We start from the raw sequence: 25,502 nt of genomic DNA, 5'->3' as shown, positions 1-25,502 counted from the left end.
TGGGCCTGGCCTCTCCCTCTCGCACAGCCAAGCCTCCGACGGGCCAGCACTTGGCTCCTCAGCCCCACAGGGAAGCTCTCCTCCCAGCAGTGGGAGATGGGCCATGGGAGAGCTCAGAACAACAACATGGCTCCACGCAACAGGAGCCCAAAACAAGCATCAATACAGAACAGGCCTGGGGGTTATCTCCGGCATCCGCCACCTCTAGGCTCCCTGGCAGCTCATGCTGCTATGGGCAGCAGCCAGGGAGCTCTGGCCCCGCGAGGGCAGGGGCAGTACCCCTCCCCACCACACTGTGTGCACAAAGGAGCCCGGCACCACTCTGCCATGCCCTCTCCTTCCCAGGCAGGGCGGCCTGACAGCACGCTGGGGCAGTCCACTGCCAGCACGGGCCCTGTGCGGAGGCTCAGGCAGCTCACACCCAGCGCCTGCCCTGCAGAGGGTCGCACCAGCAAGCGTTCACACAAGTCCATCCATCACACCGAGGAGACGCTTAGCCCTGTGCCGGACTCCCTGCAGGGGGGCTCCGGAGGCGAGAGGGGAACTGCTCCCTGGGCTGCCTATAATGGAGCGCCCCCAGCTAGCAGAAGAGCCAGGCCGAGGGGAGCACGTGGAGAGCAGGGCTCACAGTCCCCTGGCACCACACCCACTCAGCACAGCAAGGGTCTCTGTTCCCATCCCATCCTGCATGTGGGGAGCCGGGCACTGGCTCCAAGACAGGCCAGCACGGCCGCTCCCCGAGAATCCTGCACCCAGGCCCCCCTCCGCACAGGCATCCACGCAGTGTGCAGCGGCAGTTAGTAAAGCAAATAGGATGTTAGGAATTATTAAAAAAGGGATCGATAATAAGACAAAAGATATCACACTTCCCCTATATAAAACTATGGTACACCCACATCTTGAGTACTGCGTGCAGATATGGTCTCCTCACCTCAAAAAAGATATATTGGCATTAGAAAAGGTTCAGAAAAGGGCAACTAAGATGATTAGGGGGTTTGGAACGGGTCCCATATGGGGAGAGGCTAGAGAGACTGGGACTTTTCAGTCTGGAAAAGAGGCGACTGAGGGGCGATATGATAGAGGTATATAAAATCATGAATGGTGTGGAGAAAGTGAATATAGAAAAATTATTTACCTTTTCCCATAATACAAGAACTAGGGGACACCAAATGAAATTGATGGGTAGTAGGTTCAAAACTAATAAAAGGAAATTTTTCTTCACACAGCGCACAGTCAACCTGTGGAACTCCTTGCCGGAGGAGGCTGTGAAGGCCAGGACTCTATTAGGGTTTAAAAAAGAGCTCGATAAATTTTTGCAGGTTAGGTCCATAAATGGCTATTAGCCAGGGGTAAAGTATGGTGCCCCAGCCTTCAGTACAAGGGCAGGAGATGGATGGCAGGAGATAAATCACTTGATCATTGTCTTCTGTTCTCCTTCTCTGGGGCACCTGGCATTGGCCACTGTCGGCAGATGGGATACTGGGCTGGATGGACCTTTGGTCTGACCCAGTATGGCCATTCTTATGTTCTTATGCTCTTATGCTAGGCATGGCTTGTCCCCCAGGTTGGGGAGTGAGAGATTTCCCAGGCAGCAACAACCTCAGGGCTCTGCAAGCGCCACCAGGGAAGTGCCTGTCACACATCCAGCACTAAGCGAGGCCCCGGGAGCAGGCGGCTCTGCTCATGGATTCCTGCCTGGGCAGCACTACATGATGGATGTGGAGGGTTCTTGTCCCACTGGCCAAGCTGGCCCCTTTCCTGGTTCCCCTGCTGTGTGCACGTCCACCTCCTGCGCCCAGCCACCCAACAGCAGCCCTGCCCAGCAGCATCCCGGGGGCAGGCAGGAATCCCACGCTTGTCAAACCACTCAGAGCTGCCAATAAGTGATTATAACCATGACAACAAGCAAGAAGTGACAGGGAAGAGCTGCGGATGGCCCCCAGAGAGAGGCTGTGCTAGAGGCTAATATGCAGCCTGTCAGTTACCTGGTCACTGAGGCATATTATGTGGAGATGCAGCTATTCCAACCTCCCCTAGCACCTCCTCACATAGCGCTCTGAGACAGAGACTATGCAGACACAGTGGCAGTGCCCCCGGCCTCTCCTTAAGAGTGGCATAGCCAACAGCAGCCCCTGCAAGCTAGCCTTCCCCAGCCAGTGTATTCCCGAGCTCTTGGCTTCAACGATGGTTCCCCCACCCCAGCCCTTGAGTCACTGAGGGAGGTGACCCCCAAGTTCCTAGACACCGTAACAGAATGCTCTTCTCCCCAGCCTAGCCGGCCACACAATGCTGCACTAGAAGGTCTGGGGCCTGGTTAGGAGGAGTGGTCAACTGGAAGGCCCAGGATGTGAAGACAGGGCTTGGTTCACACGGTTTACTGCAGACATTAGAAAGAGGCAGAGACCTCCCGTGTGCTCTAGGCCTGGGCTTTCAGGTATCTTTTAGGTTGGCACTTCTCCAGCTTGACTTAGCCCCGGGGGAACGTGGGGCAGCGTGTCCATGGGAAAATAAACAAACGTTCCTGGAGGCAGCTGAGGACTGGCTATTGAAGTAATGGCCAGGGCCAGTGCAAAGTGCTCACACTGTCTTCTGCCTGAGAGGAAGGCAATGCAGAGAACAGCACTTGCTGGAGCAGGCCAAGGAACCATCAAGGCTGCGCTTTTATGGCCAAGGAGGAAGAGTGGGGAGGAGTGCATCACACACGTACCCCTTCCTGGTTCAGAGCCATGACACTACCACGTCTGTAGGACACTGCCAGCGTCTCTACAAGCCCGGGGAGCAAGCAGGGCCGGGCTGGGGGATGCACCGGATTCCAAAGCAGCCCTCACCGTGCAAAGACCCTCACAAGCCACTGAGAGACCTCTCAGACCCCAGGAACAGCAAAGGTTCTCCTCAACCCCCCACCGTGTGGAGCGTCACCAAGGCTAGAACCACACACAGCAAACTGATTAAGTTGGCTGACAGCTCTCCAAAGGTAACTGGGAAAGAGGAATCGTCGAGCGGGAGTGGAAGTGTTTCCAGTGGGATGCACAGGGACCAATTCTTGGCCCTACACGATTTAATTTGTTTGAATTAATGTTTTGGGAGAGAACAAAACACTCCCTGAAGAAGTCTGCAGATCAGACGAACACTGGGGGAGCAGTATGTGATGGAGAGCACAGGCCACAGGTGCAGAGCAGTCAGGACTGCCTGGTAAGCTGGGTGCAAGCTACAATAAAACCTACACATCTAGGAAGGACCAACACAAGCCTCACTGACAGGATGGGGGACTCTGCCCAGGACAGCAGTGACTCTGAGACAGACTGGAGAGAGAGCGACATCCCATCATCCAGCCCCAGTGCCGGGAGCTGCCACCTTGGCACATCCTGGGGGCTTGGGTCCTTTGTAACGCTCTCCCCCTCACTGCATTCCCACCCCCACCTCAGCACTTCAGCTCCCAGCCCCACTCGGCTGGGCTAATCTCCCCCTCCTGGCCGCTCAGACCGACCGTTTGCACGCTGAACACAGCCCCTCACGCTGCCAGTGTCAGTGCTGACACCTCCCGTCTTCTATTCACTGCTACTGCAGCTGGATCGGTCCCCCCAACCCCCCGCAATTCACTCCCAAGCCTTCCTGACCGCTTGGGTGCTGGCTAGCGAGCCAGGGTCCCTCCCCTGAGCTGCTGCCCGTTCAGAACGCTCTCAGAGCCAGTCCTCAAGCCACGCATGGCCCCCCGGTGGCATCTCCTCCCCGGGAGATCTGCTCAGGGCAGTGGCTGACAACGCTGCCTGTCAGTTTTCCTGCCTCAGCCACAGCAGCACCAGAACGGGACCAGAGCTCTGCTGCGCCTTCCACAGCAGTCAGCACAAGGTGCTTTACACATTCGCAAGTGGTAACAAACGCTCAGTGTGCTCAGAGGCTGGGGCTCCCATCTTGGGGCGGGAACGAATTCTTTGCAGCAGCCGTCGCAGCTGAGGACGTGAGGGAGATTCCCAAACCTGAGCCCCTCTTCTCAGGTGACAAATCTGTCATTAAGGGAGGTTTTGGAACAAGCTGGCATCTGCTGCCCCTCAAAGACAGCCCCAGACCCAGAGTCTGTCCAAGTAGGAGGCTGCAGAAGTGCTGGTGGGTCAGTGGCAAAGGCCCTCTGAACAGTGCCAGTGGCTGCCAGGGGCCTACACTCCAGGGAGACCAAAAGGTCATGTCCCCCTTCTCCAGCCTGAACCGGGCCATCCTGGAAATGCCTGGGCAGCCTGCAGCAGAATGGATGGGAGCAGTGAAGTGTGTAGAGAGCTGGCAGCCAGGACGTCTCGGCCTGTGGGAAAGCAGGGTAAGAAGCCAGCACCACAGACTAGCACGACAGTGAAACCCTCCAGGACGGGACTTCCCTTCTCCTCCCCCAGGCTCCCATGTGCCATCACTGTCTTGCCTGCGACTGAAGCCAGCTTCAGAGCTGGAACCCTGACGCTTACCCCGTCACACATCCATGGGGACCCTGCTGTCGCTACAGGCAGACAGGCTCAAACGGCTTGGCCAGAGCAGGGCCTGGGAAACACCAATCTTACCGCTGGGCATCCGGCTGGGAAATGGCACTGACAATGGCCTCCACAGCTGTGTCGAAGAGCTCCGGGTCCTGCAGAGAGGTGAAGGCTGCCTGGATCAGGCTCTCGCAGTCTGTTAGCGGGATCTCCAATTGCACCCAGCTGGAGAAACACTTCAGCACCTTCTGCTTGATGAAACCCGGGGAGTCCTGCTGCTGCAGCAGCTGCTCGAGCAAAGGGAAGACAGAGCCACACTCCTGGGCCAGCGTGCTGCGGACCTGCCCCTTGCGGTACTGAGGCAGGCGGCTGGTCTGGAACTCCTCGGGCAGCACTGTCAGCAGTTCCAGGAGCGCCAGGCAGCGTGCCCGGCCATCCACATTGGAGTCCTCAGCCTGGAACATGCGTACCATGTCTGCCACCGCACAGGGCCAGGCCTCAGGCATCATGCTGAGGGCCAGCGAGGCCAGTGCCACACACAGCCGGGTCAGCACAATCTTGGAGCCACTGGCAAAGCGAGTGATCTGGCTGAAGAGCTGCGATTTGAGGCTCTCGTACTGGTCAGCAGGGATGTCATTCCAGTAGCGGGAGATCTTGATGTGGAGGGCGCTGGCCCCAAAGTACTGGATCTCTGGCACCTTGTCCAGATTGAGGAGGAGCCAGCTGAAGTGCCAGGCCTGGGGCGACACCTGGGCCTGCATGAGCCATTTCTGAGCCAGGTTCTTGTTCTCGATATTTGGGTCATAGTATAACTGATGGAGTGCCTGGAAGAGACAGAGGAGTATATCAGAGCTCATTTCTCCGCCCACCAAGCGCCCGGTCAGCAGCACACGAGACAGGCCCCCAAGCAGCTCTCCAAGCAGCCATTCACTAGCTCTCCGAAGACACCACCCACTTTCCGCACCTTGGGCTGGAATCGCTGGTTTAAGCGAGCCACTTCACAGGGCTGTGCCACAGCACGTGAGCTGGGGGCAACTGGGGAACAGCTCCACTCACCCCTCAGCCTCGTCGTCTTTGTCACAGCCGCACTCTCTGTAGAGGCCCTTTGTTCCCGTTCTACCCTTAACTTAGCCTGGCCCACGAAGCTGAGCCTGTCGGCCCCGCTACTGACCCAGCACTGGCATTTGCTGCACAGCAAACCCTGCACAGCATCCACTCCTCCCCGCGTCCCCACCCAGTCTTGAAAAGCCCTTGAATTCTTGGGGGCTCCTGACCAAACCTCCCCACTTCCCAGTGCGAGCTCAGACAGTGAGGCAGATACGGCACAGAAAGCAGCAGCGTGAAGACACGGGTTAGGCCGTCTGGTTTTAAGGCGGCAGCTGGAGAGAAGATAAAGGAAGAGGTGTTTTAAAACAACATTCGCGGAGGGGAGAGAATAGGAGCGTTTCTGGCAATGTTCGGGGAGGCTGGTCCAGAGATGCTCAGGAGAAAGCTCCTGTGCTCCAGCAGAGTGTATGTGCAGATACAAAGGAGCCTGTTGCTCCACCAAAAGTGAGCAAGGAAGCGAGTGACTTGTCCCAAGAGGGTGGCCGGAGGAAGCCCAAGCAGAGACCCAGCCTGGACTGGAGCGGCAGGCGTTTGGGCAAAAAAAAGCAGGCAGCAGGATGCTGGGGCTGCAGAACCCCAGGAAGAGAGGGTGGAGAAGGGAGAGGGGCAGCGTGAAATCAGGACTAAAACAACAAGAAGTCCTGTGACACCTTACAGACTAGCAGGTATTTCGGTGCACAAGCTTTCGTGGGCAAAGACCCGCCTCGTCAGATGCAGTGAGGACCAAATGAATAGAGCTCACCCTCGCTGCAAGGTGAGCGACTCGGCTTCTTTGCTGGCATTGTGCCTTTTACAGGCTGAAGTTGTACCAGGCGTGCAGGAGAGGGGCTCTCTGCCGAGACATCCTACAGTCCATGGGTCGGGCCAGTCCGAGGGGTCCATGTGAAGGGATTCAGTCTTATAAAAATCTACCATCAGTGTGACGAACCCAGTGAGTGCTCTGCTAAGGGACCTTCCAGTCTTCACAGTGCCTAGCACAGTGGGACACAGCCTGTGGACAACCTTTAGGTGCTTTTGCATCGTACGCGTTGAATAATCACGTGGGAATACCAAAGTCAAGGGCCACATAACCCTAACTCTGCCCGTTGCACGTACCATTATGCACTACAGCAGAGTCTGGGGGTATTCAATCATACCATTTCTCAAGTAAAGTGCAAACGTAACATGCAGCTTTACCAACACCCTCTGGGTACAGCAATTTGTAGTACAGCCCAGCGTTGTACTTTTGTACGTGTCAAACAATGTCTGTTGAAGCCATTCAAGCGACAAGCACTCAGAAAGTGGTTCTTGCACGACATTACACGTTGAGTAGAACATGGCAGACTGTTGGTGAAAACGTGCTGGCACATTCCGCCCTCCCACCTACTAAGCTAAACACAGCTGCAGGGTCATCCACTGAGCTACGATTAGCCAATGGCAATGAATGTTGACTGAAGAGCATGTGGCACAGTTACTGAGCAGAGACCGATCCTGCCACTGGCTCTGAGCAGGCAGAGCCTGACGCCTGCATGAATCCCATTGATTTCAGAGAGGCTTCCCAGCCAGACCCAGCTGCAGGGTTGCAGTGCACACCATTAAAACACTGGGGCAGAAGGGACCTCAGCCCAAAGCCTCTGGGACTAATCCTGCCTGTCAAATGCACAGTGACACTGAGCGCCATGCGAGTTCATGGAATGACAGCCAGCCGAATCATTCCCTCCTGCGAGGTAACGGCACGGCAAGACAAGTGCCTATGTTTTATTGCTGGGTTTGGGTAGTGTGAAATCAGGTAACAAGACAACCCAACTCCTGCACACATGTACGGGTGTACGCTCACGTTAGTGTGGGCACTTCTTCACATGTGAGTGCTTAATCCTGCACCCTGCCCAGGCTGCACTGCACATCCAGCTGCAGCAGCTGTGAGCCTCCTGAGAGACGCAGTCCTGACCCAGGAATGTGCTACCTGGAGACCCTCACTGCTGTTATGAAACAAATCAAGCAAAGCAAGTAGAGCTCTGGTGTCCAGCACGCTCGCCACGTGCGGCTATCTGGCCGGCTGACCTGAACGCGAGATATACTTTCGCACTGCCGTGGCTGGTTCACTGCAGCAGTGCTTCAGAAGTGGTTGGACGCTGCAGAGCTAGAGACAAGGGGAGGTGCGTCTGCTGGGCTTGCTGATTTGGGTTTGACTGGGAGTGCTCTGACTGGCTCCTCTTGCGCTCAGAATCCGTCTCTGCCTGCAGCACAGCAGCAAGAAATCCGGCAAGCAGACCTGGGACAGGCGCCTGCTGAAAGCTGGTTGACTCAGTCTCAGTTTCTTACCCTGCCTCCTTTTCCCCATCCAACCCTGCATGACGCAGGCCGTGCAGAGCTGGGAGAGCGTGCCTCAGGGCTCCCAGGCACTGTGCTCTGCAGAGTGCACCCTGAGCACACGTGTGCCTCTGCCCCAGGCAGAGAAGACAAGGCCACTGCCAAATACTCCTGCCAGGCGCTTGAGAAGCAAGTGTTGCCACCTGCTGCTGTTCGCCTGCCACTCCAGCTGCCCCAGTCCCGCTGGACCATGCCTTCAGCTCTGTAATGAAACGCTGGTGAGGAGGAGGGAAGCCATGGAAAAAGGGAAGGAAACTCAAGGGGGGCTGGGGAGCGAGAGCTCCAGGGAGGGTCTTGTGCACTCTGAGCAGCCCAGTGTTTTGGTGTGACACCAGCACTGGCTTGTGCACTACTGGCGAGGTAACCTTAGATCTTGTAAACAGCCCTGCCTCCCTGACATGCTCTTGGCCAGACGATGAGGTTTCTCCACCCTCTCGCTGGAGTGATAGCAAAGTAAGCCTGCTGTCAAATGGGAGTGTGTCTGCTCTACAGTGCGGTGCGTTAAGCTGAGGTAAGGATCTGAGCAGCGTATCAGCCACCTGGGAACTCTGACTAGCCACTCACCGCTACGGGGCAGGTGCCCAGTGGAGACAGCTCTAGCCTCTAAATCTGGCTATGCTGGGGGCAGGGGAAGGAGGAACACGCAAGCCACAGGACCCTGAATGCCAACGGATGGCTTTAGACCTTTCACCTTGGTAGTGATAACTTTAAAAGGCAGTGCTGGAAGCGGCAGAGACCTGGCATGCCTGAAGACCTCACTCCCCGTTCCTGGTCTCCTCTGAGCTGCTCAGAGCTAAAAAAGATACGGCAGTTGAACTCCCTGAAGCACTAAGTAAATACATAAAGTGGGGGCTACTGGCTCCCCAGAGATGAGCGCCCATGGAGGCTGAGAGATGACACCAGGAGCCAAAGACGCACAGTGCTCTACACCAGGGTATGGAGTCAGGCCTGTACCCAGGTACTGGGAACACACAGTAAGTTTATGTATTGGCCTGCTGTTCCCCAGGAGCCTCTTGAAAGCAAGATGCTACATCTCAGGGGGTTTCTCTGGCTGAGCCAACAGTGATCGCAAAGGTGCTAGGTAACTGCTAGGAAGCAGACACCAGGCAGTGAATTCGGGAGCACGGTGCCTGCATGCGGGTTGTGGAGCATGCTTCAGAGCCCCCATAAAGCAAAGACAGAGCTGGCTGCTGGCAATGGCTGTCAGGCAGCTACTTCCAGAAGGAATCTTTCTTGGGTTGTCTCCCGCAGAAGATGTTCCTTCCCCACTGGCCAAAGGCAGAACCATGCAGCCAGCACCCTACCGCTGCATCAGCCCAGCCTCCTGCCACCAAGCAACGGAAACCATGGCTACACTGAGCACTGAGAGCTCCAGGCCCCCCAGGAAAAGCCAGCCACCTTCTCCTCACCACTGCTGGCCTGGCTGAACAGAGTATCCCTAGCAAACACAGGGCACAAAATGGAAATCCCCACCCCAGGTAGGCTAGCACTCCCCAAGCACAGCAACTGGGAAAGGCCAGCAGCACCTTCCGACAGCTCCCTACTCACAAGCTTGCTGCTCCCCCACAGCCAGGGTCACAGGCAGCCAGCAGTGCCTCCACAGCAGGGCAGAAGATAAGGTAACACAGGCCTTGCCGATGACACTGGGCCAATCCTGCGGTAACACCATAATCCCCTCCCTACACAACGCAGTGGGGTCTCCACCCAAGCCAGTCACTCCTCAGGCAGAAGGTTTTTGACCCAGCAACGGCAGGTTAGGGCGGGAGGGAAGCCTGAAGCTGCAGCAGACCATCCTGCAGCAATGGCATTGGGCTTGGTTATCACAGTGGTGGAGGGGAAGAGGGAGGATAATTACAGCTGCAAACGGCCACCACTGCACTGGAGCAATACAGTGAGGACAGGAAAACGCCCACCCGGAACAGCCCAGCACTGACCAGCCCAAGCAGAGGGCTGCTGGTAGGAGGAGCTTCTCGGGACCTGCACACGCTGTGCTTCTCTCCACCAGCCCTATCACTTTCAGGGACACTCAGGCAGCCCTCTCAGAGAGACAGAAGCGCCACTGCCCCCCCCCAACGTGTAAGCTCCCTCACCTCACACTAAGGGCAGAGCAGGGGACAGGAGGCAGCTGGCACAGAAGGTTTCAGACCACGCCCTACAAGCCCTGATCACCACTGCTAGGAACCGGACAGCGCACTGATGTCTCCCTTATTCAGCTACCAGGGCAAAGACCTGCGGCAAAGTTTTGCCCTGGATGCACTTATCTAATGTTACTACGGAAGGTAATCTGGGAATAAAATAACTAGCTGCCCTCCTGAATGCCCAAGGGACCCTCAAAACCCTTCCCCACCAACATTTGCCATCATCTCTGCTGCTTTGGGAGAAGACAACTGTGATGGGGTTCAGGGGTCCCCCTGCACTGCACCCGTCTGCTGGCAGGATTGACTCTCACTCAGCAGGTACAACAGAAGGTTTATCAGGCAACAGATGCCCAGTTTCTCACAGAAGCGACAGCACAGCAGCCAGAGACAGTCCTTCCAACCCGTCCTGGGGAGAAGACCCCGAGGGGTGCCCCTCTGGGGTGTAGCTTCCCCCTCCTCACGCTGGCTGCCTTCCAGCTCCTCTTTCCCCAGCTTCCTAACTGCCGCCCCGGATTCAAAACCCAGCTCGGCTCCTCCCTCCTCTTTGTTCAGGGCAAAGGTGTTACCTGCCAGTTGTAGCCCCAGGGTCATCCTTAGCCACTGGGAGCTGCTGCTTGCCTCAGACATCCAGCCTGACCCACACATGCACGCCCCCCACTCCATCACATCTCTCCCCACTTCCAGACCGAACTGAGCGGGGTCACTTAGCCAGTGACCTGGGGAAGTTCGGGGCCCTCCCTGCGTCACAGGGCATCGGCTATGGTGTTGTTGTTCCCCTTGACGTGGACCACCTCCATGTCATAGTCCTGCAGGAGCAGACTCCACCGCAGGAGCTTGGCGTTGGCCCCTTTCATGTGATGCAGCCAGGTCAGGGGTGAGTGATCGGTGTACACGGTGAAACGCCGTCCAAACAGGTACGGCTGCAGCTTCCCCAGCGCCCACACCATGGCCAGACATTCCTTCTCTATGGCCGCGTAGTTCTGCTCCCGGGGCAGCAGCTTCTTACTCAGGTACACGATGGGGTGTTTCTCCCCTTTGTCAGTCACCTGCATTAGCACCGCCCCAGCCCCACGTCTGAGGCATCGGTGAACACCAGGACGGGTTTGTTGAAGTCTGGATTTGCCAGCACTGGGGCCCTGACCAGAGCCTCCTTCAGCGCGCAGAGGGCCTCTTGGCACTGCTCGGTCCAGACCACCTTGTCAGGCTTTCCCTTTTTACGTAGCTCCGTGAGGGGGGCTGCGATGGAGCTGAAGTGGGGCACAAACCTCCGGTAGTACCCCGCCATCCCAATGAAGGCCTGGACCTGTTTCTTAGTCTGGGGTGTGGGCCAATCTCTGACAGCCTCCACTTTAGCTGGCTCTGGCTTTAAGCAGCCGCTGCCCACCTTGTGGCCCAGGTAGGTCACCTCAGCCATTCCCACCTTGCACTTCCCTGCCTTGATAGTCAGACCGGCCTTCTGGAGTCGGTCCAGCACCTGCTTGACTTGGGACACATGGTCCTCCCACGTCTGGCTGAAGATGCAAACGTCGTCCATGTAAGCCAGGGCAAAGCTCTCCGTCCCTTTCAGTAGCTGGTCCACCAGACGCTGGAAGGTAGCGGGTGCCCCCTTGAGGCCAAAGGGCAGGACCAGGAACTCGTAGAGCCCCACAGGGGTGATGAAAGCCGACTTGAGCCGGGCATCATCGTCTAATGGCACTTGCCAGTACCCCTTGGTGAGGTCTATGGTGGTGAGGTAACAGGCTCCCCCCAGCTTGTCTAAAAGGTCATCAGGCCTGGGCATGGGGTAGGCGTTCGATACAGTGATGGCGTTAAGCTTGCGATAGTCCACACAAAACCGACATCCATCTTTTTTAGGGACTAACACCACGGGAGAGGCCCAGGGGCTGGACGAGGGTTGGATCACCCCCAGAGCCAGCATGTCTTCAACCTCCTGCTCTATGTCCTGAGCCATCCTCCCTGTGGCTCTGAATGGCACACACTTGATAGGGGCGTGGGTGCCTGTCTCTATTCGGTGGACAGCTAGGTCAGTGCGTCCAGGTCTGTCAGAGAACAGCTGTTGATGCGAATGCAGCACCGCCTTGATCTCCGTCTGCTGGGCAAGGGTCAGCTGGTCTGAGAGGGGAATAGACTCCAGTAAGGAGCCGGCTCCAGCCCTTGTGAGTAAATCCACCAAGGGATCATCCCCCCGCCCCTCCCAGTGCCTGCACACGGCCAGCACCAAGTTCTCTCTGTCCCAGTAAGGTTTCATCATGTTCACATGATAGACCCGGTGGCTGTGGGCCCAGTTTGACAGTTCCACCACATAATTCACGTCATTTAGCTGTTTGACGACCTTGAAGGGCCCATCCCAGGCCGCTTGCAGCTTGTTCCGCCGCACAGGTACAAGGACCATCACTTGGTCCCCGGTGGCATAGGCTCGGGCCCTGGCGTTACAGTCATACCAGACCTTTTGCTTCCTTTGGGCCATGGAGAGGTTCTCCCTGGCCAGGCCCATGAGCTCGGTGAGTTTTTCCCGGAAGGACAGTACATACTGTACCACTGACTCCCCTTCAGGAGAGGCCGTCCCCTCCCACTCTTCTCTGAGCAAGTCCAAGGGTCCCTGTACCCTCCTTCCATACAGCAGCTCAAACGGGGAGAACCCCGTGGATTCCTGGGGCACCTCCCTGTATGCAAACAGCAGGTGGGGTAAGTACTTGTCCCAGTCATGGGGGTATTGATTCATGAAGGTTCTCAGCATCTGCTTCAGAGTCCCATTGAACCTCTCCACCAGCCCACTGGTCTGCGGGTGGTAGGCTGTGGCCCAGGTGTGCCGGACCCCACACTCGTCCCACAAGCTTTGCAGTAGGGCCGACATGAAGTTGGACCCCTGATCTGTGAGGACCTCCTTGGGGAACCCCACTCTGCTGAAAATGGACAGCAGTGCATCTGCCACGGTGTCAGCGTCGACAGAGGTCAAGGCCACTGCTTCTGGGTATCGCGTGGCAAAATCTACCACTACCAAAATATATTTCTTCCCCGAACGCGTTGCCTTGCTGAAGGGGCCCACTATGTCTATAGCCACTTTCTGGAAAGGCTCCTCTATGATGGGCAGTGGCCTCAGGGCAGCTTTCCCCTTGTCCCGGCTCTTCCCCACCCTCTGGCAGGGATCGCAGGACAGGCAATACAGACAGACAGCTGCAAAGATCCCTGGCCAAAAAAAGTTTTGTAACAACCTTCTCCTGGTACGGTGGATCCCCTGGTGTCCTGCGAGCGGGATATCATGGGCTAGGTACAGCAACCTGCGCCGGTACTTTTGGGGAACCACCAGTTGCCTCTGGACCTTCCATGGCTCCGCTTTGCATCTGGGAGCCCATTCCCGGTACAGGAATCCCTTTTCCCACAGGAATCTCTCCCTGCAGCCCTCCCCCAGCTGGGGAGCTGAGCTGAGACTGGCCAGTTCCCTCAGCTTCTGCAAGGAGGGGTCTCTCTGCTGCTCTGCCTGGAATTCTTCGGCTGGGGCAGGGGCGGATGCTACTTCCCCATCCTTGTCTGGCTCCAGCACCCCTGGCCTGTGAGATCTGGTTTTTGGGGGCCCCCTTTCTCTCAGGGTTGGCCCCTGTGGTGCCTGTGACTTTGGCTGGGCTTGTACCCCTGAATCTGGGGAGCGTACCCCTCGTGTTCTTTGGCTACGGGTCAGGACCAGGGCACAAGGGCGTTCACCTTGCCAGTTCTCCAGGTCAGCCCCCATCAGTACATCCGCCGGCAAATGGCTGTGCACGCCCACTTCCTTGGGGCCTTCCTTCTTCCCCCATTTCAGGTGCACCCTCGCCATAGGCACCTTGAAAGGGGTCCCATCAATTCCTGTTATCGTCAGGTGGGAATTGGGTATCATGCAGCCCGGTGCCACCACCCCGGGTCGGGCCAGCGTCACGTCAGCGCCTGTGTCCCAGAACCCCGTGACCTTTTTCCCGTCTACCTCGAGGTGTTTGAGACACTTGCTCCACAGAGGTAGTGCCGCCCCCACTCTGTAAACTGACCTCTGAGCATTTGGTCCCCCTGAGGAGCTGGTCTGTGGGGCGGACTTGGCCCAGTCCGAGTGCCTATTGTCAGCACCACCCGCCTTGGCCGCTAGCCTCTCTGGCTTCTGGGACTCCACCGAGTTGACTCCATGACCCCCCGGCCTGCTTAACCTGTCTGGGAGCTTGGGGCACTGGGCTGCTCTATGCCCCTTTCGCCCACAGCGATAACAGCCTGGGTCTTGTTGTGTCCCTCGGGCCGGCTGCTCTGCCCAGGCTCTGCTTGGCTCTCTGGGGGGTAGGTGGCTGGCCCCTCTTTCCTGGGCTCGCCCAAGAGGTGGTCCCCTCTGTCGTACAGTTAGGGACCGGTCTCTCTGAGATTCTCGGTCTCTCTGGGACTCCCTCTCCCTCCGGGACTCCCTCTCTCCCCGGGGCTCACTTTCTTTATGGGGCTCACTTTCAAACCTGGCCTGGCTGTTTGTGAAGTCATCTGCCAGTTTCCCTGCATCATGTGAGTCCCCTGGCTTCCGGTCCACGAGCCACACCCTCAGGTCAGGTGCGCACATCTCGTAGAATCGCTCCACGACCGCCAGCTCGATCAGGTCCTCTACGGACTGGACTCCCATTCCGAACGCCCACTTCTGGTAGCATTGCTTCAGGCGGGCAGTTGTATCTACATGGGTTTCCTCTGGCCTCTTCTGCGCCTCCTGGAACTTCTTCTTGTACACCTCCGGAGTCAGCCCAAACTTATGCAGCAGGGCCTGTTTGAACCGTTCATAGTCCCCAGGCTGCAGCCCCACCAGCTGGCTGAGCACCACTGCAGCCTTCTGGCCCAGCAAGGGGGTGAGGTGCCGGAGCCACTCATCTGGGGGAACCTCATGCAACTCACAGGCTCGCTCAAAGGTGGTAAGGAACTCGTCCATGTCCCCTGGGTCCTGACACTGGGCCAGCACACGCGTCTCCAAGTGACTGGCCACCCCGATCAGTCTGGCCCTCTCCCTGCTTACTGCAGCTGGGGCCTCTTGGCGTCTCGCCTCTGCCATGGCCCGCTCATGCTCCCGCTCTCACTCTCTCTCCTTCCGTTCTCGTTCTTTCTCCTCCCGCTCTCTCTCTTGTAGCTGGCGCTCGTGCTCACACTCTCTTTCTCGTTCCCGGCGCTCATGCTCACGCTCTCTTTCCCATTCCTGGTGCTCCAGTTCCTTTAATCTCACCTCGAGCTCCATCCGTCGCAGCTCTGCGGTGGGGGACTCTGCCCGCGATGGACCACCGCTAGCTGAGCGCGACCTGGCAGGCACCGTGTCTGTCTGACAGCGTCGAGCCCCTGCTCCTGTCGGAGAATCCGAAACGCCTCCCGAGGCTGACCGGCCACTTTCTGCCGGGACAGGCTCTGACCCCCCGGATCCGTCACTCTCTTCCAGCTGGGCAATCAGCTGGGCCTTGGTCGCCTTCCCCACAACCAGGCCCCTCTCTCTGCACAGCCCCGCTAGCTCTGCCTTCAGGAGTTGGGTATAATCCATCTCCCCGCTGCCTCCCGGGGTATCCACTCACCAGCAGCAGCTGCAGGAATTGCTCTGCTCCCCCTCTGGCTCTTGTGAGACTCCTTCCTTCTCTTGTGCTCAGTCAGCCACTGCTGGGAGCTCATCCGTGGGTGCAGTGCATCCCACTTCTGACACCAGTGTGATGGGGTTCAGGGGTCCCCCTGCACTGCACCCCGTCTGCTGGCAGGATTGACTCTCACTCAGCAAGTACAACAGAAGGTTTATTAGGCAACAGATGCCCAGTTTCTCACAGAAGCGACAGCATAGCAGCCAGAGACAGTCCTTCCAACCCGTCCTGGGGAGAAGACCCCGAGGGGTGCCCCTCTGGGGTGCAGCTTTCCCCCTCCTCACGCTGGCTGCCTTCCAGCTCTCCCTTTTCCTAGCCTCTAACTGCCGCCCCTGATTCAAAACCCAGCTCGGCTCCTCCCTCCTCTTTGTTCAGGCAGAGGTGTTACCTGCCAGTTGTAGCCCCAGGGTCATCCTTAGCCACTGGGAGCTGCTGCTTGCCTGGGACATCCAGCCTGACTCACACATGCACTCCCCCCACTCCATCACAACAACTCAGTAGAAGCTGCTCTCAGCAACACACTGGGAAGGAGAAAGCCCAGCACAATCCAGCCCCATGCTCCAGAACCCTCTGCTGAGCTCTCCATTCTGGTCTTAGTAAATGGGCAGCTGCCCCTGTCTTTCTGTTCCCCAGTCTGCTACCCTGAAATCATCTCCAGCAGCTCTCCCTGCAGCCAGGTCTAGCATCTGACTGTCTCAAAGGAAGCGACCAAGACCAAGCCTTGCCATCCCTGGAAAAGATTTTGCACCCCAAAGGCCCACCGGGAAGGCTGAGTGGAATTAACGCATCTCTATAAATAGTAGCAGAGAGGAAGCCATGCTAGTCTATATCTCTTTTTTATCTATATCTTTTTAATCTCTATAAACGTGCACCACAGAGAGGCGATGGGAAAGAGGGAAGGGCAGGACAGAGAAAGGAGATCAGCAGAAAGGGAGCAGGTGCAACTGGGGTTTCCCCACAAGGCAGGATATTGAATCAGGCAGGAAAGCCCTGGGCTTGATCCGCTTCTCAAAGGTGCACGATCTTTGAGGCCGCTGCAATCTGTCTGAAGCGGGGAAAGAGCAGGTGTAGCTCCCGCTCCCTACCTGTTCGTGCCCCCACTGCAGCGCTGGGTCCCAAAGGTCTCAGGCCAGCAGGGATCAAAAGGCAAGCCAGAGTCCTACGCCACAGCCTGCTGACTCTCTTGTGACAGGGCACTTGAGCACCAGTGCACCTGGTAGTGGTGCACCCCTCCCCTCCTGGAAATGAGGCTGCTGCTGTAAGAGGCAGCCCTGTGCTGGGCAAGCCCAAGCATCCCCGCCTGCCTGCTATAGTTGCACACCCTACTCTCAGGAAGAAGCCCCTGAGGACTGGCTGGCATCCTGGGCTTGTTCAGCCTTCTGGTCACCATGCTGCCTCCTCCAGCTGCGAGAGCTCAGCCTCACACCCCAGCAGGTGCGAGGGGAAGAGGAAGTGATCCCATGCCTCCTGGGAGGGCATGGCAGCCTGGACTGACGGAGGCACATGCAGCCACTCATTGGTTTTTTGTTGGGTGACTGAACTGACACCAGTGCAACGTGGGCACGTAAGGCCTGGCCTAAGCAACTGATGATGTTCTAGAGCTCAGGAGCTGGGTGTGCGAGACAGCCTCAGACAGCAAGAAAAACCTTCCCATGCCTCATCAGCCAGAGATGGGGCCCTCCTCCCGGTGCCTCCCCCAGGAAGGGGCTGAGCATGGAGAGATCACTGCACATTTCTACCTGGTTTCAAAGAACTCTCCCCGGCACTGGTGGTGCAGGGCAGCATTTGGCACTGGTGTGGGAACCAAGAGCATCACCTGCTTGCAGTGAGCTTTCCAGATAAATCAGGGAAAAGGAGACCTGGCCCAGCCCAAAGCTGCCGTGCCTGGCAAACCCCCTCTGCCTCCTCAAACTCATCAGCTTGTTCCCTCTCTTTGGCCGTGGTAACCTCAGGCAGGCAAAAGGTCGGGAGCGCCATGCTGCAGAGCAAGTGCAGCACAGATCACAGCAGGGCCGGACTCCCAGGCTGCCGCACCCATGTGCACTGGTTACCTCCACAGGCAAAAGAAGAGTTCCAACTTGTCCTTGAGCTCTGCTGAGACACCAGACAAGTGTTTACATTGCAGCCACTCTGCTGGCGACCACCCCCATGCTCAGGGTAGAATAACCTGCCACCGTTGCTTGCACCTGGCTCAGATCTCATGGCCTGGAGATGACACGCTCCATAATCCATCCCAAGCCCCTCAGCCCCTTCACGTTCCAGGCACCAGCGTTTGCCTTAACCTGACCCAAGAGGAGTGAGAAGCTCCCGTTTCTAGTCCCGTGGATGTCATTACTAGAGCTGCCATAAAACTCAACCAGCAGGGAAAACCCAGCCCTGCAGGAGCGCTGGCTAGTCATTAGAATCCTGACAACGCTGCTCCCAAACTAGCCTTCCGAGGACTGCAGCCCAGCAAGGGCCAGTTCTTCGCTCAGCCGGTCTCAGGATAGCCCAAAACCCCACTCTGGAAAAGCAGACGCAAGAGACTGTCCTGCTGTCTCTGCAAAGGGCTTTATGCTCCACAATGCGATACCAGCCCTGTGTCTCTAGAGCTGCCTTTCATTCTAGTGGGGATGGAGGTGCTCCCTAGATCCCACCCCTGCCCTCACACTGTCCAGCCCCTCACTCAGAACAGCTCTCCAGCAATTCAGAGCCCACACCACCCAGAGCTGCAGCTAGGAAAGCACAGTACAGAGACTGCAAAGGGAGAGGCTCAGGCAGGCTGGGGGAAGGGTGGAAGCAGAGCCCAGCACTCCCAGACAGCAGGGAGCTTCATTCCAGACAAGCAGAGAGCTGCATGTCCGCACACCGTGCCTCACCCAGCAGATACTGGGCTAGTCACCACCCGGAATGCCAGAGTCCTTTCAGAAAGCCAACATTTGTTCTATTGTTAGCACAAACAAAGGAGCCATCTCTGTCTGCCTGAGCCCTTGGGGGAAAATTCAGGAGCAGAATGATCCAGTAGGCTAGAACATATGCAGATGAGACTGCAGAGCTCGGCGTTCACAGAGAATTTTGCAGAGATTCACTAATCCTCACCACCAGCCCCACACCCTTTACAGGGGCACTGTCCCCGCTTTCTTGGAGGGACAGTCCAGACAGCGGTGATGCAACTCACCCAAGGCACAAAGGCCGTCAGAGTCAGAGACGGGATCAGAGTGCCATCCACAACCAGTAAGCAGAGGACTATGTCTCCCAGACAGGTCTATAGCACAACAGCAAGGTGCTTGTGGGTAACGCCGGAGAAACGCTATCTGCTTTCTTTGGGAAAGGGAAAGACACTGGATTTCCATCGGCTGTCTCTGGAGCCTGCTATTGGAGCCATCTGTCGTAGCAGCCCCTGCAGACTGGATGCCTAATCCATTTGGAGCTCCCCATCCCACAGACAGGAGGGTCGAAAGAGAACCTTCGTCTCCCTCCCCCCATGCCAAGCCTCAGAGCCCCTTGGCTGCTTTAAGGGAAGTTCTCTGATTCTCTGCCTTTTCCAGTAGTCAGTTGTGTGTTGTCCTCGACTCCATGTTGAACTCAAACGCCTGGCTGGCCCAGATGCTGCTCAGAGCTTTTCCAGGAAGCAGCAGGAGCACAACCACTGCCTGTCGCATGTACTGTGCCCCTGTTTAGACAAGCCTTGAGCAGTGGCAGAGGCACCACAGCGGCTGCAGGCTCAGGCAGGTCTCAGCTGATCGGTCACATTCTGAAAGCTCTTCATAACGATTAGAGGTAGGAGCCAGTTGTCTTTATGCCAATGAAAGCTGAAGGTTTGCAGATGCTGCTGGTGTAGGACCTTCTTGCTCACCAGAAGTGAGCAGACAATGAGCTGCTGGAGCCTGACATAGACCCATGTTCCCTCTCCACTTTGGGTCCTTGTAACACTGTTCTGAAGAACATCTGTTGACTGGGCCACTCAGCTCCCACTTCCGTCCACCATTTTCCTTATGTTCAGTTTGTCTCAGCCAGCCAGCAACAACAGGCAGGTCAGCTGCACTTCTGGCCCTCTAGATCTAGGCAAAGGTTAAGGCAAAGAGCAGCAGCTACCTGGATGACTCTGTACCTTCTCAATGTGCACACGGCTAGTAAAAATAACCATGCTTCCCTCCTCTGCTACTCTGGTCTCCCTCCCCACAAACAACTGCTCTTTCTCAGGGACAGAACCAGCACACCTCTTCAGGCCCATGGTGCAGCTACACCAGTAACCCATTTCTAGAAGTGGGTGGGACCAGCAGCTTCAGCAGAAGGCACAAGAAACCACCTGGTGGTCAATAATGGAATGATCTGACTACTTGGCACCTCCCACAACGCGCACACACACACCCTTCCCATCAGAGTTTCCACACAGCCTTGTAAATGCTGCTATTTATTGGCTGCTCTATTATCCATACGCACATCCAAGACGTTTTTTAGAAATTCTATTAAGCTCCTTAACTCAATGACCCATTGCAGGCGTGAGTTCCACAAGTTAACTACATACACAAGCATTTCCTTCGCTTACTTCCCATGTGACATCTCAGTGCAACTGGCTGACCCTACTTCTCATGACAGATGTTAGGGAAGGACCCTCGCCACCTTCTCTAAGCTAGTCCTCAACTTGTCATACCCTCTAGAACTGCTCTCTGTACCAGTTTTCCTGGCCTGCAATCATTGTTTTGCCTTGTAAAAGGTTGTAAGATCCCCTCTTTTGTATGTTTGCCCATTGCTTGACAAAACGCTGCCCCCCACAGCTGGGGGTCTCAAGGCTATAGTGTGACCCACAGCAGCTGAGCACTCTGTCCCCCCAGCCATTCACACCAGAACCCTCTTTCATTGATACTGTAGAACATTCTTAATATTTGTAGCCTCTCGAAAACCCTTTTAAAACTGTAACTGTGCCTAAAACTAATTGCCAGTGCCCTTTTATTTCTCAAGTAGAAGAGAGATCCATTAGTATTAACTGTTCTTTATCACACCGTAGCATTCAGTTTAGCCCACTGTGCTACATGCTGTACAGACAAAAGGCTTGGGAGTCAAGCTATCTGGGCTTTACTCCCAGCTCTGATGTAGATTTGAGTCCAGCCACATTTCCCTCTATCTCTCGTTGTACTCCCCTGTAAAATGGGAAATACAGGATTTACCTTCTCTGCAGAGAGTCTGACCACTAATTTGGGTTTGTAAAGTGCTGTAATAGCCTCAGATTAAGTGCCCTGGGCAAGTAAGGGCTACGTTACTACACACAGGGATCTGCGGATCACAGTGGCTCACAAGCTAAATAGAAGACAACAGTGTAATATGACTGCAAAAAAAAAATCGTGTTGGGATGTATTAGTAAGAATGTTGTAAGCAAGACATGAGAAGAAATTCTTCAGCTGTGGTCTAATTAGTGCAGAGTAGAGCAGGAATACTGCGCCCGGTTCTGGGCACCACACTTCAGGAAAGATGTGGACAAACTGAAGAAAGTCCAGGGAGGAACAACAGAAATGATTAAAGGCCTAGAAAACACGAGCTACAAGGGAAGATTCAAACCTCCTGTATTTAGTCTTTTCTCCTGGCAGCAAAGGGGCACATGACAACAGTTTCAAGTACATAAGGGACAATTATAAGGAAAAAATGTTCTCAACATCTGACTGATGGGCTTAAATTGCACCCAGGGAGCTTCAGATTGGACAGTAGGAATACTGGGGTATTTAAGCACCAGAATAAATTGCCTAGGGAGGTTGTGGAATCTCCAATAGTGGAGATTATTTTAAGAGCAGGTTAGACAAATATCTGCGGGGGATGGGCTAGGGGTAATACCCAGTCCTGCCATGAGCGCAGGGGATTGGCCTCTTGAGCTCTCTTCCAGCCCTGGTATTCTATGACTTTACATATACGTCTACTCATCTGACCCCTGTGGGCATGAGTGTGGTAGGCTACCACTGAGCTGCTGCATAACAAACTGACCATTACTGCACCAAAATACTATAACAGTGTGACGGGGTTCTGGGGTCCCCCAAGCTCTGCACCCTGTCTGCAGGCAGGAGAGTCTCTCACTCAGCAGGAAAACAGCAGGTTTATTAGCCGACAGGACACAGCATCGTACAGAGGAGTCAGTACAGCCGGCAGAGACAGCCAGTCCCATCCATGTTGGGGAGAGGAGGCCCCGAGGGGCCCCCAGAGCTGGGGCCTGGCCCCCTCCTTTGTCTCTGTCTCTCTCTCTCCCCCAGCCCAGACTAACTGCTTCCAACTCCCAGTTCCAATTCAAACCCCTCAGGCTCCACCTCCTCCTTTGTCTGCAGTACAAATGTGTTACCTGGTCATCAAGGTTACCCTCAGCAGGAGCCCCACACCCTCTGTGAGCCACACACACACACACAGGTATCCCCCACTCCATCACATCTCTCCCCCCTTCCAGACCGAACTGAGCAGGGTCACTCAACTGGTGACCTGGGGAAGTTCGGGGCTGTCCCCTCGTGACAGGGCATCGGCTGTACCCTCAGTGCTCCCCTTGATGTGCACCACCTCCACATCATAGTCCTGCTGGGGGAGGCTCCAACTCAGGAGCTTGGTATTGGCCCTTTTCATGTGATGCAGCCGGGCAAGTCCCTTTAGTTCCCTTGGGTTGGTTGGTCTCGCTGCTTCGGCCCCGGTCCGTCAGCCACGTTCTCAAGTCGGGCGGGCAGAGCCCATACAGATGCTGCAGCACCAACAGATCAAACAGGTCTTTTGTGGTCTGGGTCCTGCCCCATCTGACCACCAGTCCATACAGCTGCTCCAGCCAATGTCTGGAATTCAGTTACAGTCCAGTAACGGAAGGTACAAATGCTTCCATCCTTGGCATTTAGCCAGACCACCCAAATGGCTGTGTGCCTCAGTTTCCCCTTCCATGCCACACAATAGGTTTGGAATGTTCCTTCTCATGTCAGAGGTTGCAAGACTAGTTACAGGGAACAATGGTGACATTTCAGAGTTACAGACTCCTTCAACATACAATTCATGCTTCTACATCAATGTCCTCATGTCACATGGCTCTTTTCAAACATTCAGTGCATGGTACAATTCTACAGCTTTTGGTAGCAGCACCCCTTGGTTACAGCAGTCAGAGTGAGTAACAGAACAAACCCATTGCAACTGCACATTTACGTTGCTCTTTGGTAGACCACAACTTTTGTGTAACCCCCTTGAGAATCTGGTATTTTGGGGATAAATGGCTGAGGCCTTTCTTAGCACCATCAAGTTCTAATCTTCTCCCTTGCCCCCTGGGGTGGAAATCTGATCTCTCTGGCTGTGCCCTCCCTTCTAACAAGAGCTGGGCCATTGATGATCTCAGGGAGACGGCCCCCTCCCAGCCAGCCTGGAAATTTGCAAACCAAACTGCTTTTTGAGAGCTGTTTTGTGAGTCCCAGACGCAGAATCCACATGAAGGAATCCCTGTTTATCCCTTACTGGCCCACCAGGCCCAAAGCTCCTTTGTCCTTTCACCTCCAACTACTGCCTCCCCATGGAATCAGAGGTTGAATCCAGTATGAGAATATGAGTGTTTCCACCATCTGGAGATGGGGAATTGCTGGCGCTCTCCTGCATCCTACAGAGATTGGCTGTGCAGCTGTTTTACTTGGTTCTCACAGGGCTGCTCACATTCCCTGATAGTTTTTACTTTACTTGCATCAACTTCCAATTCCTGAGAAACTTTTACCCTGCCTGCTTTGGACCCTTGCAGAGCACAGCCAGTGGTTTCACACTCAGGCAGGTCCTGGCCATCAGGAGCTGAAACAAACTTCTCCCCAGGCAAAGGGCTGCTCTGGCTCTTACAGACAGACATGCACCTTTCCTGTTCACTCTCCTTCACCTCACTCCCATTTTCTGCAGTCCCCACAGATGGGTCAGGAAAAGTTTCAGGGAAATTCTCTTCCTTAAGAGCTTCCCCAAACAATAACTCACCCCTGTCTGCCTCCACGGGGGCACTGTTCCCTTGAGCCACAACCAGCTCCTGGGTTTCACCTACGCCCAGGATCACTTCTGGCCCATTAGGCAGATTCCCACGTAATCCCCCTCCAGGCAGACAGCCAGTACCACCGGACAGAAGGTTAGGATCCCTTTCCTCCCTTCTGCTACCAGCTCCTTTATCTTCATCAGTCAGCGTAACTCCATTGCCCGTCTGTTCTTGTGTCCTGGCGAGAGGATGACTCTGGTAGGACAGAGTCCTCTCACCCCCTTCCAGTAACACCTCAGCATCAGGCAAAGAACAAGTACCAGAATCGTCTGGTCTCTGGGATTCCCTGATGATACTAACTGGATTAGACCAAGTTAAAGCATCATCCCCCCTGAGAGACACAGAGGCAGGCCCACTTCCCATCCAGGCTTCAGCTGCCCTCAGATCCAGCTCTGGGATCTTGGCTCCATCTCGAGCCCTCACAGGCTCAGGCAAAGGATTCACTTCCCCAGAAGCAGAAGCACTTTTCTTGCACCAAGGACCAGTGTCCTTAGCAGGGACACCACTGCCCATTCCAGAGCCCTTCCCTCTGCTCCAGCCCCCATGGCCGGATTCAGAGACACACCTGGAATGCTCTTTTCTGGTGGATCCTTCTCCAGCCATCCTAGGCTGGGGAATCTTCCTCAGACAATGGACTAGTTTCCTCATTGGCACCTTTTCCAAACGCAGGCTCTGCTCTCTCCCCAGGCTGCTGCTGCTGCTGTTCAACACAGACAGACAATGGGAGACACTCTCTCCTTTGTCCCAGCCCCCCGGCTGGTCTCCACACACACACAGAAGGTGAAGCAGCTTCTCTCACAGACAACTTGCCATTCCCAGTGGACCAGCTGCTTTCCTGCACAGACACACAGGCACCTTCCTCGGCCCAGGCCTGGAAAACTCTTCGCAGGTCTGTCCTGGCCACTAGTAGATGATGGGTTGGAATCGCTCCTTCCCTCCTTGAGCTGTGGCAGGCCACTCGGTTCAGAGCTCCATGCAGTCCAGGGTTCCCTGCCCCGATCCGGGCTCACCTTTGCAGGATTCTCCCCAGCCCTCAGCTCCGCCACTGCACATCCATGCTGCCTTGTCCAGCTTCTTTAATCTCGATTCGGTTTCCAGGTGCTGCCACTTCACAGCGGAGTTGCTCAGCATGGTTGCAGGCTCTCAGGCTGATGCCCTCTGCACCCCACGACTCCTGGAAGAATCCCTTCAGTGTGCCAGGCTCCTTGCGGGTCACAAGCTGCCCAGGGTTAGGCTGTAGGCCCCTCCGCCCTCTGGGACCGAATCCAACAGACTCCCAGTGGAACCCCTTCTTCAGTGTGACACCCACTCTCAGGGACCATGAGCACACTGTCTTGGGAAGAACTCATTCAGCGTCAGCTTCCTTGTGGGTCACTTGTTTCTGGGGGTTGGGCTCTCGGCCCCTCCACCTTCTGGGACCGACTCCAACAGATTCCCAGGAGTAACCCCTCCTCGGGTGTGACACCCCCTCTCGAGGACAACAACCGCAGTTGCTTGGGTTCGGCCGCAGGCCCCTCCGCCTTGGGGACTGCACCTCACTGCCCTTCAGCACACCTGGGTCTCGCAGGCCCCACTTCTTCTGGGGCCCCAGTCACTTACTGCTGGATGCTCCATCCTCGGGGTGCAGAACATCCCACTCCTGACACCAGTGTGATGGGGTTCTGGGGTCCCCCAAGCTCTGCACCCTGTCTGCAGGCAGGAGAGTCTCTCACTCAGCAGGAAAACAGCAGGTTTATTAGCCGACAGGACACAGCATCGTACAGAGGAGTCAGTACAGCCGGCAGAGACAGCCAGTCCCATCCATGTTGGGGAGAGGAGGCCCCGAGGGGCCCCCAGAGCTGGGGCCTGGCCCCCTCCTTTGTCTCTGTCT

At 56.0% G+C, this 25,502-nt stretch overlaps 1 protein-coding gene across 3 annotated transcripts in view; it reads right to left on the bottom strand.

Annotated features, from left to right (window-relative positions):
- IPO13 (importin 13) overlaps nt 1-25,502 on the bottom strand; it is a 90,132-nt gene that overhangs the window by 37,962 nt on the left and 26,668 nt on the right. For all 3 annotated transcript variants that reach the window (XM_075002773.1, XM_075002771.1, XM_075002770.1), the window contains exon 2: nt 4,545-5,281. In XM_075002773.1, coding sequence (XP_074858874.1) covers nt 4,545-5,281 — 737 coding nt within the window. The remainder of the gene's footprint in view (nt 1-4,544; nt 5,282-25,502) is intronic.

The sequence above is a fragment of the Carettochelys insculpta genome, chromosome 9 (assembly GCF_033958435.1).
Source record: "Carettochelys insculpta isolate YL-2023 chromosome 9, ASM3395843v1, whole genome shotgun sequence".
Taxonomy (NCBI): domain Eukaryota; kingdom Metazoa; phylum Chordata; order Testudines; family Carettochelyidae; genus Carettochelys; species Carettochelys insculpta.
The sequence above is the reverse complement of the archived record's forward strand: the minus strand, read 5'-3'. Positions and strand labels throughout refer to the sequence as shown.